Genomic DNA, 15,861 nt, shown 5'->3' with positions numbered 1-15,861 from the left:
AAAAATATATATCATATATATAAATATAAGTTTATATATTTAAGTATCGATACTGCTATACTATCGATCGAGATTATAAATGTATAGACAGTGACATTATCAATGGAGCATGTAGAGTTGATGCATTGTATATGTACAACATAAAATATATATACGTAACAGCATCAATATAACCTATTTTATTGGTAAAAATTTTTTTACAAAATTTCATCAAGAAAAAAGTAAATGGATATTGTTGCATCATCTAACAAAAATTTCTATTTTCAAATCATTTTTATACGCAGAATTTCATTAATACTGATTAAAACAAACATCAATTAATTGTTCGAATCACTGCTGTGTTATTATAACATTAGTTTGGAGTTCAACCATCATGTCATTGACAGAAAAAAGGAAAAATGATCAAAATCCTCAAGTGACACGGAAAAAATATAAAATTTGGAAGAATAATGCTCAAGCACAGGTAAAAAATTTCATCAAGTTTTATAATCAATATTAATGATTTACTTTCATTCTCTTATTCTATTTCTCATGCAATTTCTGTATTATATTTTTGTTCATTATTGTAAATTACAAATATTTATTGAAATAGTGATATATTTTATATTTTCTTATCAATAAAATAATTCTTTTTTCTATAAATCATGAACATACAGTTTTTATTTTGCATTACCAAGTTTACTGAATATTATTTTTCAAATATTTTGTACAACAATTCAATTTTGTCCAATAATTTTAAGATTTGTTTTCAACTTAATATCTTATTTGATTTACAGATTCCTCAAAGTACGTTACGGCGATGGGCGAGAAATCTTGGAGTAGCAGCAAATCTAGATGCAATTGCGGGTTCGATTTCTTCTGAAGACGTATTCTTTTACTCTCCAAGTAATATTTGCAGTAAAGACGCAACGAGTGAAAGTAATGAAAGTCACGAAGAAAGTGAAATTGTGTGGGAAGGAAATTTCGAGTCATCGAATACTGAAGAAAATCAAAACTTCGTTTATTATACTGTTCAAGAGGATACGAGTGATTCACTACCTGAAACAATACTTGAAGAAAGTGAAGATAAAAGTACTGTAATAACTGCTGATAATCTGTTTCAAGAAGTTATGAATATTTCGCTATATCATGATAGTAATATTTCCATTCCTCGAAGTATAGCATCATGACGTTTTACATAAAACATCGGCTTTCAAGGGCCGCTTTAAAAGATTTGTTAACTTTATTTCAGCATTTTTTACCTGAAAATAATTTGCCAAAAACTGAATTTCAATTACTTCAAGTTGTCAATGAACTCATACCACCTTGTGACATACAAAAATTTTTTTACTGTAAGGAATGTTTATGTTATTATGTATTAAATCCGAAGTTGAAAGTTTGTTCATCATGCCTCAGTGAAAAAGGTACTAATTTCTTCATAGAGCTCGATGTCATTGATCAAATAAAATTTTTGTTTGAGAAAAGAAACCTTGCGGAGAAATTACATGTTACTCCTTTTAAAGAAAACACCATTCAAGATATTACTGATGGATCTGAATATCGACGGGTAAATGCTAGAAACAACAGACAGCAATTTGATTTGACTTTAATTTTAAACACTGATGGCATTTCCTTATCCAAAAGTTCCAAAAGTCATTGCTGGCCATTAATGTTTAAAATTGCTGAAATTCCTGAACATCTCCGAGACTCTTTTATAATTATATTGGGCATCTGGTATGATACGCTTCACAAACCGTCCATGAATACATTTCTCAAGCCGTTCTGTGATAAACTCGAAGAATGTTTTAAGAAGGGCGTTTCATGGATTAATCCTGTAACTAAAAAAACCTGTAATTCAAAAATAATTGCACCATTGTTTATTGCAGATGCACCTGCAAGAGCACAGCTGCTTAATATGATTAACTTTAATGGTAAATTTGGTTGCAATATTTGCGAAATTGAATCTACAAGTATTAAATCAGCAAAAGGAAAAAGAAAAAAACTAATCTATCAATTTCAAAATGAATTATCTCTCCTTAGATCAGGAATAAGAATGAAAAAACAGGCCGAAGAAGCATTGAAAAAAAATGCGCTTACGTAAATGGTGTTAAAGGAGAATCTGTCATTTCATCTCTTCCTTTTCTTGATTTGGGAACATGCGTGGTACCTGAATACATGCATTCCGTTCTCCTTGGGGTCGTAAAACAGTTTTTATCTCTTTGGATGAATTCTGGTGGTAAATGCAGCATCAAAAATAAAGTTAATGATATTGACGCTATTCTACTTAATATTCGACCTCCTCAATTTTTTAACCGGATGCCTCGAACAATCACGGAATATGCACGCTATAAAGCTTCGGAGTTTTACAATTTTCTTTTATTTTATTCAGTGCCAGTTTTAATTGATATTTTACCAAAAGTATACTTCCAACATTGGTTACTATTGGTTATCTCAATCTTTAATTTATTAAAACAACCAATCACTATTTTTCCTGACTTATCAATTACAGAAATTCTCCTGAAATTATTTGTCAGGGATATTGGAACTCTGTACACTGATGAAGCCTACTCATACAATGTTCATCAACTGCTACATCTGGTGTTGTGTGTAATGCGATGGGGCCCTTTGGACGCTTCGTCAGCGTTTTGTTTTGAAAATTATAATAATTTCTTGGCTAATTGTGTACATGGCACTAAACAGTTAGGTATTGAAATGGTAAATAATTTGAGACTAGCACAAGCTGTACAAAATTTGAAAAAACAATGTGAGCTTTCTAATGATTCTTTGAATACTGCCGGAAATAACAAATTTCTCAACGAAATAAAATCAGATGATCCTATAATTGCTGGTGAAAAGTTATTTCTTATGTCAAAAGGTTTACATGTAGAAAACTTAACTATTTTTCAGCGATCTGAAATAAACAACGAAATTTATACGTCTTTAATTTATAAAGATGTGAAAACTAATAGTTTTGCAGTGGAAATTCAGACAAATTATGGAGTTTATTATGGAAATATCAAATATTACCTCAAAAATGGTAATGATTTAACATTGGTATTAGCTTTGTTCACAGTTCTACATAATAAAATGTTTATTCATGAAGAAACAAACACAGTAGTATCACATATTTTACCAGTTCAGGAAGAGAATAGAGATATTTTAATTAAGTTGACGGAAATTAATTTTATTTGTCATTTAATAAAAGTTAGAAATTTTGTATGCAAACGTCCATATTTGTTAAAGAAAATCAATTAATCTTCATACTGTACGCTAAAAATACTCTACAATTATTTATTAGTAGATAAATTACATCTTGTGTTTTGTTAAAATTTCTGTATCAAATATATGATAAATGGTTTCAAATATTTATTTTATTCATTTATTTTCTTTATTTTTATTTTTAATTCCAACATCAAAATACCTAACTACAATATTTATTTATAAACATGCTGAAACTACAATAATAAAAATAATAATTACATGAATTTTTTATTAGCAAAGTATTTTTATATCTTCACAAATCTATGGTGATTTACGTACATCAACGATGATCTGTAAGTCAAATAGACTAAATAAACTTCGGAGATCTCTTAATATCTCCTGAGATATATGCTACATTCGCTTTCCTTTGTCGGTAAATGTGATTTCTTTGTTACCGAATATGTGGAGATCTCCGTAAATCTTTTGTGATTTGCATACGCGAAGATTGATCTTCACAGATCTCAATTGATCTCTAGATTAAAAAGGTTTATTTTATCGACAGAGACGTACGGAGATCTACACAGATCAAAGTAGATATCAATGCGCCAAAAATTACATCATCGGAGATCTAGGAAGATCTACGTAGATATATTTTATTTTTTCCCGGGTATTCTTTTAGAACCATTAATTTATTATTTTTATTTTTTAGTACCCAAATAAAGACGAAAAAAGATTCCGCTGTGGTTTATTTTATCGAAGCAATGTCGTACTCAGAAGTACCTTCAAATTGGCTTTTAAATGACGATCGGTATAAAGATAAGATCGCATGTTGGTGGCCAGGGCCACGGGTGAAAAGTATCTTGCAGAAGATGAAGAACCGAATAACACCACCTGAGGACTGGCCTATTCACGCAGTACAAATTTTGAGATATTAAGGTAAATATTAGAATTATTCATGGTATTGAAATCAGCAGGTAACTACGTATATAGTTTTTTTAATTTTCCACTAAAAAAAAAAAAAATGTCAGGATTTTGCTAGCCTCCGAGTTAATTATTGAACGTTGCATCATTGATTTATATATGTATATTTTAAATTCTGTTCAGAAATTAAATAATTCATTAAATTCATCTGGAAAATATTTTACTATATATATTTCTATTAGCATATCCTGAAGATGTCTATGATTTATTATCCATTAAATAATAAAATTTTAAATTAGTTTAATACTCGAATAATTATATATATACACATATATACATAGTATGTATTGATTTTTATGAATATTTAATAGAAATGTTTTAATTCTATTTTTTAGTTCCTCCATTGCCAAGGTTTACCAAAAACTCCTTATCAAAAAGCATTAGTAATTTAGACAGGAGAAGCAGTGATTCGGAGCAAAGTTTCGGTAATGACATTGATTTAAACACAGAAATAGATAAGACTTTATCTAGTGTGAATGAAATTATAAATAATGTTAAGTCTAATAAAAACAAAACAGAAGTAATAACTTCAGGAAGTCGTGGAGTTAACGAGAGCACAAATGCGCAGGTCAATCGTAAGCTTGAAATTCTTAATGGTAATATTTTCACTCGAATATTTATTATATTTCTGTTAAGAGGGGGGGGGGGTAGGGTTTTAAGGGTGGAAAAAACCATATTTTTGTGATTTTTTCTCGGCGAGATGAGTAATATAATTTCATTAAACTTGATCACACATTATTGTACAACGTTTAAAGAATATCAGAAAAAATTTTCAACAAAAAATATTGATTAATAAGCCGGTGACGTTGAATCTCCGGAGGCGCCTCGAAAAAAAGTCGTTTTGCGGTGAACATCATAACTCGTTACCGGATCATCGGAAAAGAAAAAATTGATATGCATTTTAAAGTTGATGTATTTCTCGAGGTAACGACGAAGAGTTTTTTTTTTTTTTTTTCGATTTTTTAAAGCACTTGGAAGTGAAAAACGCGATTTTAGCTAAAAAAAAATCGCGGTTAATTTGTTATTAAAAAATCGAAAAAAATGAAAAACAAAAAAAAACTCTTCGTGGTTACCTGTTGATTTATGTAAAGAAGTAATGTTCAAATTTTCAAAAGGATCGGTTCAGTACATTTTGAGTTGTGATGTTCACGGACTTTAAAAATAACCCGAGTCGAAAAATCCACCCTCATTTCAACCGCCTAAACCTCACTAGTTGTGAGGTTTAGGCGGTTGAAATGAAGTTTAAATCTGAACTCATCAAATGTAATTTTCACCCTCATTACAACCTCCATGGTACATTTATTTCTCTTTCTGTAGGTAGGAGGTTGAGTTGAGGTTGAAATACACTGGTCACAGAAATTAAGGGATAGAAAAAAAATCCGAAATTTTTAGGTGATTTTCAACATGTTGTAACTCGGTGAAAAATGGTCGTATAAAAAAACTAAAAAAAGCAAATTGTAGCCTCAAGTTTCTAGTTTTCAGATCTGGACATCAAAATTTTTTATCATGTACGGTTCCGGAGTAATCATAAGAAAACCAACGAAAAAAAAATTTTCAAAATTTTTGCTGGTCTTTCAATACCTCTATGGGCAACAATAAATTTTTTTGAATAATCCGACTGTCTGACGTTTCTCGGAAATTTTATGCCCTTTAATTTGGTGGCCTTAAAAAGTCTCTACGACGATTTGGCGCCGAGTTATCATTGATCAAAGCAAAAAAGTCCATTTTGGCTTTGATAATCAATAACTCCGGATGTATTGGTCGTACAGAGAATAGAAGCAGGGTTTTGAAAACTGGAAAACATTCTCTATAAGGCAAAATTAGTGGCACTTGATAGAAAAATTTTTTTTAAAGCGATATTGTTTGGTAAAAAACAGGTCAAAATTCACAAATTTAAGGATATTCGGAAATCTTGCTATAACTTTGGATATAACGGATGAACAAAGGATATCTTCGACTTTTTTTCAACCTCAAAGTGTCCTGAAAAAACCCTGAAAATTTCAAATCGCTGCTATTTTTCTTTCTTAGTGCCCCGAAGCTTTAAATTTATCGATTTTGTCAAAAATCACCATAATTGGTAGTTTCTCGGTTTTTGTTCATTTTTTCGATTTGAAAATGGTTTTTTTTTACCGATAATCTTCATTTCTTTGATCAAAAAGATCGATTATCAAAAAAAATTGAAAAAAAAAAAATTTTGAAAAAAAATTTTTTTTTTTCATAATTTTTTTTTTTTTCAAATTTTTTTTTTTTGTTGTATCTGCAATGATTTATTACTGTCAAAAAAAATTTCTAAAATTTTTTTACCGCCGGCATTAAAGTTACCTAAAGCGTATGTTTGTTAAGTTGACATTTAAAGCAGATGCAGTTACAGCGGTAAAAAAAATTTGAGGAATTTTTTATTAAAATGATAAATCATTGCGGATAGAACAAAAAAAAAAAATTTTTAAAAAAAAATTTTTTTTCAAAATTTTTTTTTCAATTTTTTTCGATAATCGATCTTTTTGATCAAAGAAATGAAGATTATCGATAAAAAAAACATTTTCAAATCGAAAAAATGAACAAAAACGGAGAAACTACCAATTATGGTGATTTTTGACAAAATCGATAAATTTAAAGCTTCGAGGCTCTAAGAAAGAAAAATCGCTGCGATTTGATATTTTCAGGGTTTTTTCAGGACACTTTGAGGTTGAAAAAAAGTCGAAGATATCCTTAGTTCATCCGTTATATCCAAAGTTATAGCAAGATTTCCGAATATCCTTAAATTTGTGAATTTTGACCTGTTTTTTACCAAACAATATCGCTCTAAAAAAAATTTTTCTATCAAATGCCACTAATTTTGCCTTATAGAGAATGTTTTCCAGTTTTCAAAACCCTGCTTCCATTCTCTGTACGACCAATAAATCCGGAGTTATTGATTATCAAAGCCAAAATGGACTTTTTTGCTTTGATCAATGATAACTCGGCGCCAAATCGTCGTAGAGACTTTTTAAGGCCACCAAATTAAAGGGCATAAAATTTCCGAGAAAAGTCAGACAGTCGGATTATTCAAAAAAATTTATTGTCGCCCATAGAGGTATTGAAAGACCAGCAAAAATTTTGAAAATTTTTTTTTCGTTGGTTTTTTTATGATTACTCCGGAACCGTACATGATAAAAAATTTTGAGGTCCAGATCTGAAAACTAGAAACTTGAGGCTACAATTTGCTTTCTTTAGTTTTTTTATACGACCATTTTTCACCGAGTTACAGCATGTTGAAAATCACCTAAAAATTTCGGATTTTTTTTCTATCCCTTAATTTCTGTGACCAGTGTATATAAAATATTAACGGTGAATTTCAAATGCTTTTTTCAAATTAAAAACATATACTCTGATTAGCTGTTAGTAACTTCAAATCAAAAGATCGAGAATATTCGAGAATACAAAACTTGATTCTAACCTCAAAAATTTAATTTTATTGCAAACATAATTTTTATTTTTTATATATTTGATAATACTAATTTCTTAGACAGTATATTGTGAAATTGATAAATTACTTACAGTTTAAGGTTAAAACTCGGATTCTCCTTTTAATACTGATATTTTTTTCTTTTTTTTCTCATTTTTAAATTGTAAGCAGCGTCCACTTTTTGTTTCGTTTTAGGTAACCTCGAGGTAAAAATAATTTCTGTCTCTCCATAATCAATTCACCAATTAACGCAAAGGGAGGAGTTGTTTTGGATATTTTGCACAATATTATTTTTATTAATTACGAATCAGTAGCAATTAAAAAATATTCATTAGGCGTCACTTTCAACCATATTTTATTTTACGTCTTTATGTCGTAAACACCGGAAACCAATGCACCACATGTGGTGACTTGGGGCACTAATTTCTTCGCCTTTACCTATATATATATATTATCGCATAAAACCTATTAGTTTCAATAATAATAATACTGATAATAATAATAATACGAATTATTGTAGTGAGGTTATTCAGGTTGGAATGATGTTGAGAAATGTATGAAAAATAAAACAAGATTAAGATATGATGAGGCTATAGAAGTTTGTTTGAGGTTGAAAGCAGTTACAGCAGATCTATGAAGTTCTTGAGGTTGGAAAGCGGGTGAGATTCTCAACTCGGAATTTATAAAAAATAAAACGAGATTAAAATGATAAGGTTATAGAAGTTCAATTGAGGTTCGATAAAGTTATTGAGGTTGAAATTAGGTTCAATATTCAACTCAGGCAAGTTATGCAGGTTCATTTGAGGTTTCAACGCGGTTATGGAGGTTCAGTTAATGTTCTGTGAAGTTTTTGAGGTTGAAATGAGGGTGAATTTTTCGACTCGGGAACGTTTTCGAGAAAATCCATTTAAAGTTTTTTATTCGTGAAAATTTGAAATAAACTATCAATCAAAGAATATGAATTTTTATACTTATATTGAGTCATCAGTTTACATCCTTCGAAAGACACACAGCCGGAGAAAGGGATTCGGAAGAACAAAAAAAATTGCAGCTGATTTCTACTAGGGGTATATAGGGGCAGGTCGGGCAGGTATAAAAATCAGGTATACCGGCCGGTCATTTGAAACGCTGTAACTCCGTTTGTTGTACTCGGATTGATTTAAAATTTGTACACAATATTCTCGACATATTGTTCATTCAGAAAAATAATAAAAAAAAAATAATTTTAAAACCCTACCCCCCCCCCCCCTTAAGCAGTCACAGATAATGAATGAATATTCAAGTGTATAGAGAAAGAAGTATGGTCCTATCATAATGTAATAAAACAGTATTTTCCACTTTTTTTCTAAATTTTTTGATTATGAATGAAACTATGATATATAAATAATGCAATAATAATCAAGAATATTTTATGTACAAATGATTGAAAACTTAAAATAATTTTATGGATATTTTTAACTTACTTCAATAATAATATTTATAATAACATTTGTTCAATTATTTAATGACAATGATTAAATAATTATGAGTGAAATGAAAAATTTAAGAGTAAAATTGAAAATTCAACTAATTTAAATTAAAATTTTTTTTCACTCTCAGTTTTTAACTAATTGCAGTTGTTCTAAAAAGTTTAAAATTTTACTAATTTTGATTATTTCATATATATTTTTTTGATTAGATATTGTAGTTTCATTCAGTTAATTGCTAAATCATATTGAAAAATTCTACTGCATCGAGTTATTAGGAGAATACATTAATATGGTCTCCCATGAATTCAACATAAAATTTAATAATTAATAACATAAATTAGATACTTTACCATCTTTTGTGAATGATGCATCATTAGTTTTATCTGCTTTTCTTGGGACATTTGTTGAACCAATATTCAATCCTACTAAAATAATTGTCCATGACTACAGTTGTACCATTTTATTAAATATTTAAACTATAAAAGTAAATAACTTACCTGAATTAACATTTTCAACTTTTAAAATTTTTATATCCGACCTTTTTTTCGTTTTTTCATTCGTATTTTCAATAAATTTTTGGGGATCATTCTATCCTGATAAATTTGGTTCTATCTCATTGACGGAATGATCATTAATATCTGTTCGTGGTACAGTTATGAGCTGACTAAGTTCATTTCGATCCAACAAATCATCGTCATCCAGTGATAATAAGCCGAATGACTCTTTACATTGAGAGAACATATCAAGACAGCTGGCAAATTTACGGATTTTTGTTATTTCGTCATACCAATTACTGAAAGTTAATACATAATCAGTGTCGCTGTTAGCACACTCTTGATCAATTATTCTAAACTGTCCAGATTGCTGACAGTCTGTCTCATCACAATTACTATTTAAACCAGATAAATTACTTGGCTCATCATTAAGAGAGTGAAAATTAGTTGATGGTTCTGAATTTTTTGGTATTTCATGTGCTGAAAAAATGATAACAAATTTTAAAACTTTACAAAGATTTTGAATATTGGGAAAATGAAACTTACTATCCAGTTGCTGATATAAATTTACTGTGGACGGATAACTTAAAGTATTGTTTACATTCCTAAGCACCACCAAGTCATCTGAAAAATAGTTATTAGAAAAAAAAAATAAAATTCATGATTTATTATCAACTTTTAAAATCATGCAACTTATCCGACACACTCACAGTTGTCCAATAAAATGTCATCTTTCGCTCCTTTGATGGTTTCGTTCTTTTTGTCTGTGATAAAGGTACCAGCTGTTGGAGGTTATTCAGGTCTAATAAGTCATCATGAACAATGAATAATAAACCGAATGACTCTTTACATTGGGAGAATATATCAGGGCAGCTTGCATATTTACGAATATCTGTTATTTGATCATGCCAATTACTAGAATTTAATGCATGATCTGTGTCGCTAGCACAGTCTTGATTAATTATTTCGATCTGTGTAGATTGCTGACAATCTATGTTATCACAATTAATACTGGGACCAACTAAATTACTTGACTCATTATTGTGAGAGTGAAAGTAATTTGATGGCTCTGAACATTTTTGCATTTCATGTGCTGAAAAAGCCATAAAAAATTAAAAAACTTTACAAGGATTTTGAATATCGGGAAAATGAAACTCACTATCCAGTTGCTTATATAAATTTACTGTAGATGGATAGCTTAAAGTATTGTTCACATTTCTAAGCACCACCAAGTCATCTGAAAAAAAGTTGTTAGAAAAGAAAATAATAAAATTCATGATTTATTATCAACTTTTAAAATCATGCAACTTATCCGACACACTCACGGTTGTAAAATAAACTGTCATCTTTTACTCCTTTGATGGTTTCGTTGTTTTCTGTCTGTGATAAAGGTACGAGCTGGTGAAGGTTATTCAGGTCCAATAAGTCATCATTAACAATGAATGGTAAACTGAATGACTTTTTGCATTCGGAGAATATATCAGGACAGCTTGCATATTTACGAATATCTGTTATTTGATCATGCCAGTTACTAGAATTTAATACATGATCTGTGTCGCTAGCACAGTCTTGATTAATTATTTTAATCTGTGTAGATTGCTGACAATCTATGTTATCACAATTAATACTTGGACCAACTAAATTACTTGGCTCATTATTGTGAGAGTGAAAATAAGTTGATGGCTCTGGACTTTTTGGGATTTCATGTGCTAAAAAAGTTATGATAAATTCAATAACCTTACATAAATTTAAATATTCAGAAAAATAATACTTACCATCAAGTAGCCGACGTAAATTGAATGCGGGAGGATTGATTAAATTATTGCTTAATTTTAGAAGCAATGCTAAGTCATCTAAGAAAGAAAAGTTGTCAAAAAAAAGCAGTCAATTAAAATTTTCTATCAATTCATTAAATATAAGACAAATTATCTGATGACTTACTGTTGTAAAATACAACGTGGGCTTTGACTTTTTTTCCACTACTTTTTAAAGTATAATGGTATTTTTTTCTTTTTATAAGATCATTTTTTGGTCTTACATAATATCCATCAGAAGCGACTATTAAAGCAAACATTTTTTCGTCATTTAAAAATGTTATGCCCAAATAATTTTTTTTTATTTTTAATAATTATTTGAAATAATTATTTCTGAGCTCCTCTTTGAAAAGCGCGCGAAAACGCAGCGTCAGCTTTTTCACCTTTTTATGCGGCAAAGAACAGTGGGAAGAGAACTGCAATAAGTTTAACGAATAAACAATAAACTGTCGTCACCTTCCACCAATGACGATATTTAAAAATTCCCCATCAATTGTCAAAGCAAAGTTTATAAAAAGCCTGAGCATCATGGCTCAGGGCCTCAGTTTTATTTAAACTTCTTGGTCCGCGTAAACGGCGTCGATAGCCCGTAATCTTATTGCAGAAATCTTCCGACGTGGCAATAAGCAATCGTCGCTGATTTAGGTATCCGGCTGATTAATTTCGTGTAGGATATTATTTTATCAGTTACGGTTTCCCAAAAATTCAAATTAAATAAATCGTAAATCGATCTAGGTATCCGGCTGATTAAGTTCGTGTAGGATATTAATTTATTCATTTACGGTCATTATTAATAAATTAAATTGCCAATTGAGTTAGATACTCGGCTGATAGTCAACTATCGTGTAGAGTATAGTTCTTAATTGCAATTGAAAGATCTCAAAGATCTATCCGGTTCGAGTGAATTGTGACACAAATCACGTGAATTTGTGATCTCACTTTGTGCCGGGTTTCTGCGCATAAAAACCCCTTTTGGGTGTGAAAAAGGACGCATATTTATAAATAAAAATCTGTTTAAAATATCCGATAAGATAAATAATCTTATAATACAAATTATATAAAAGTTGTGAAAAACTAGAGTGAACAAGTGACGTTCAGTTAAAAACGTTGTAATTTAAAATACAATAAAAGATCAAGTTCTTCACTCCAACCTTGCGGTTTCATTCGAAAGTAGTACATAAGATATCATCCTACCAACCCAGCCGCACCCATTCTACCAACCCTACAGGAAGGTCGAGTGAGCTGTTTAGTCCTGGAGGGATAATAGCTGCCGCACTAGAAGAATTGACATCGAAAGGTAGGTGAAAGAACTATTTTTCTATCATTCGTAAAATACTTTTGGCTTAAACAAGAGCACCAGTCTCTTCGAAGACGTTTGGGTTCTTAATTTTCGAAAAGATCCACTATAAATAATAAATTATAGGAAGATAATTTCTTCCTCGTATTCTTTATTGTTGTCCGCACCCTCCAACCCGCTTGTCCAAAATTACTATCGCTACCAAAGGGAGAAATCCCGGATAAATAATTGAAATTAAGCGGCGGACATAACAAAACAATCTAAAAAAATACAATTATTATTTTACTTTCTACTATGATGCAGAAGTGATGTTTAATATAAATAAATAACGTATATAATATATATTTATATATACTGAAGTACGAACGTATATATTTTGTTTTCTCTGCGAGGCCAAGCCTCACAAGTACCCTTATACAGTAATAAGATTTTCGCAAAAGTAGGCCTCACAGAACATGTTTAATCGCAGAAACTTATGAGGCCAGGCCTCAAAAGTCTAAAATGGTCTCTTAAACACCAGTATAATAATGAGCGTGGCTTCATAACAACCATTTCATGAAGATACTGAAGTACACATGTATATATATATTTTTTTCTCTATTAACCATCAACAGTAATCAATGGTTCGATGTTACTGACGCTTAATAAAGTAAACCATCACATTATCATAAATAAATCATGAGCTTGAATAGATTGATTGATATAATATATATTTATAATCATAAAGAAAGTTGTCTGTCAAATAAAAATAACTCATAATGTTTCTCTTCAATTAAATAAATAATGGTAATTTAAAATTAAAGAAATATTAATGGTGGAAGTAAAATTTTTATTCTCCAATTAAAAAAATTTTTTAATTTTCAAGAAATACAAGTTGATATGATCAGCCTGACTCCTAAAAATCAAAATATTCCAGAAATTTTTTGCTATATCGAATATCACAGGGCCATCAAACCGATTAAATTTATTGTCAAATTTTATTAAAATATGAATATTAAAAATACAGAATGCCATGAAATTATATAATTATCAGATTAATAATTATAATTGATGTTAGGTTATGCTTGTTCATTTTGATATCTAGTGTTTATTATGAGGTCAGTCATTATAGTCAAAAGGAAGAATTATAAGCATGTATTAATAAAACAAAAAATTTAAACGAACAATTTGGAAAAACAATTTTTTTTAGTTTGTTTATTGATTAATAAACTGAAATAATTATCTATAGTCTTATCTAAATTTTTGAATTCTCAATTGCTTCAGTATATTTGAATCAGCTGATGGCCTGTCAAATACTGTTAATTAAAACAAGTATGAGATTGAAAGTGAAAAAAAAAAAAAAATTCCACCCATTACATAACAGAAAAGTGAAAATAATAATCTATATACATTAGGGTGGCGCAAAAAAACCGACTATTTTTTTTTTTTCAATCTCGCATGAAAATTTGTTGGTTTACGATGTTTTAAGAAGCCTCTCCACAAATCAGCTCGATAAAAAATTTTTAAGAGGTCGCTCACGGATTTTGAAAATATCGAAAATGATCGAAAGTAGGATTTTTATTAAAAAAATTTTTTTTTTCTCGTGGCAGCAATAGTTTATATTTGTAAAATCATGACTATGCTGAAAATTTCAGCCCAAAATTTAAATATTTAAACGGCGCTCAAGAATTTCGAATATTAACTGATAATATGTAATTAATAGTTTGAATTAGTTTTTATAACTCAATTGTAGTCATTTCACTTAAATATAACTTTTGCATACCCAAAAATATACAGAACAGTCTTAAACAATGAAATTCGGTCAGTTTTGAATAAGCGAAAAAACCTACAAATTGAATTAAAAAATAAAAAAGTATGTAAATAACTTATTATTTCTATTTCTCGGGTTATATTTCCATTCATTGTCATGCAAATTGATGGTGAAAAAATCGAGAAGCTTTATTATTAATATTTAAGGGTCGCTCAAAAACGTCCAAGAGACTGCGTTCGGAAACATTCAAAATTCTTGAGCGCCGTTTAAATATTTAAATTTTGGGCTGAAATTTTCAGCATAGTCATGATTTTACAAATATAAACTATTGCTGCCACGAGAAAAAAAAAATTTTTTTAATAAAAATCCTACTTTCGATCATTTTCGATATTTTCAAAATTCGTGAGCGACCTCTTAAAAATTTTTTATCGAGCTGATTTGTGGAGAGGCTTCTTAAAACATCGTAAACCAACAAATTTTCATGCGAGATTGAAAAAAAAAAAATAGTCGGTTTTTTTGCGCCACCCTAATATACATATAAGCGAAATACCACTGACTCATCACCAGATCTCCGAAACTATTGGACCGATTCATTTAAAATTTGGCATAGGTACTCTTTTTTCACTGTCGACGAGAGATAAGAAGGGATTTTGCGCAATTCCTAGCCAAAATGGATTTTTCGATAACCATCACGTATGCTACCCCCTCCCCTCCCTCTCATTTTTCCCCTCCCCTCCCGTGCCTTCTTTCCTATTCCTTATCTCTCTCTCTTTTTTTTAGGGGGGTAAAATATCATTTCGATTCTCCACTCTAAGAAACCATCAGTGGCACCCATCGATTATAGAACTCAACCCCACCCTACCCTCCCCCACAACCGTTGCCATGGTAACCATTGCCACGGTTACCGTTGCCATGGTTACTGTTACCATGGTTACCGTTACTATGGTTATCATAACCATGGTAACCGTTGCTATAATAACTGTCAAAATGAATAAATTGTAATAACAAATTCAGTTGTCAATTAAATTCAGAGGAATCATTAGAATAAAAGTAGAAAGTTATTAAATACTAATATTCTATAAATCATCTACAGTATTATTCTATATAATGTTAGGCAAATATATTTTGATTTCAAATTTCCTACCAGGTCGATTCAGTCTAAACTATTGGTTAGTTAATCATTTTTCTCCTGATAGTTATAGGTCAAAATTAACCCATAATTGTAAGATTCTAAAATGGTTTAAAAAAGTAACATTATAAAAAAAAAAAATATAAAAACGGTTGGCCCTAAAGGCCATCCCTGCAACTTCCCGTTAATTTTATATTTAAGCGCTCAAAATTGTACTTACTCCGAGCTCAAAAATCTGGTAAAAGTTTAATAGAACATTATTTCTTAAATTCTAAAACCAAAATACTTTTGAATGAATTAAC

General features: G+C 29.9%; 2 protein-coding genes and 1 long non-coding RNA gene across 13 annotated transcripts in view; 1 reads left to right on the top strand and 2 right to left on the bottom strand.

Annotated features, from left to right (window-relative positions):
* LOC130663030 (uncharacterized) overlaps positions 1-4,722 on the top strand; it is a 275,606-nt gene extending 270,884 nt beyond the window's left edge. For 10 of the 11 annotated variants that reach the window (XM_057462068.1, XM_057462070.1, XM_057462067.1 and 7 more), the window contains one exon: positions 777-3,244. In XM_057462068.1, the coding sequence (XP_057318051.1) occupies positions 2,155-3,234 (1,080 nt within the window). In that variant the 5' untranslated portion in view covers positions 777-2,154 and the 3' untranslated portion in view covers positions 3,235-3,244. Of the gene's footprint in view, positions 1-776; positions 3,245-3,889; positions 4,117-4,496 lie in introns of those variants that run through there. The other variant, XR_008989144.1, reaches the window with a different exon arrangement.
* A 5,111-nt stretch (positions 4,723-9,833) lies between these two features.
* LOC130663037 (uncharacterized) lies at positions 9,834-10,586 on the bottom strand. Its single transcript, XR_008989150.1, has 3 exons — positions 10,280-10,586; positions 10,116-10,193; positions 9,834-10,049 (listed from the first exon to the last, which is right to left on the bottom strand). It is a non-coding gene; the product is annotated as an uncharacterized LOC130663037 (long non-coding RNA).
* Positions 10,587-10,877: 291 nt separating this feature from the next.
* Positions 10,878-11,654, bottom strand: LOC130678450 (uncharacterized). Its single transcript, XM_057485644.1, has 3 exons — positions 11,511-11,654; positions 11,345-11,422; positions 10,878-11,278 (listed from the first exon to the last, which is right to left on the bottom strand). The coding sequence occupies exons 1-3, from the start codon at positions 11,641-11,643 to the stop codon at positions 10,878-10,880; spliced, it is 612 nt and encodes a 203-aa protein (XP_057341627.1). The 5' UTR covers positions 11,644-11,654.
* Positions 11,655-15,861: the final 4,207 nt, after the last annotated feature.

Source organism: Microplitis mediator, chromosome 2 (assembly GCF_029852145.1).
Source record: "Microplitis mediator isolate UGA2020A chromosome 2, iyMicMedi2.1, whole genome shotgun sequence".
NCBI classification, from domain to species: Eukaryota; Metazoa; Arthropoda; class Insecta; order Hymenoptera; family Braconidae; genus Microplitis; species Microplitis mediator.
Note: the sequence above shows the minus strand (reverse complement) of the source record. Positions and strands in the feature narration are given on the sequence as shown.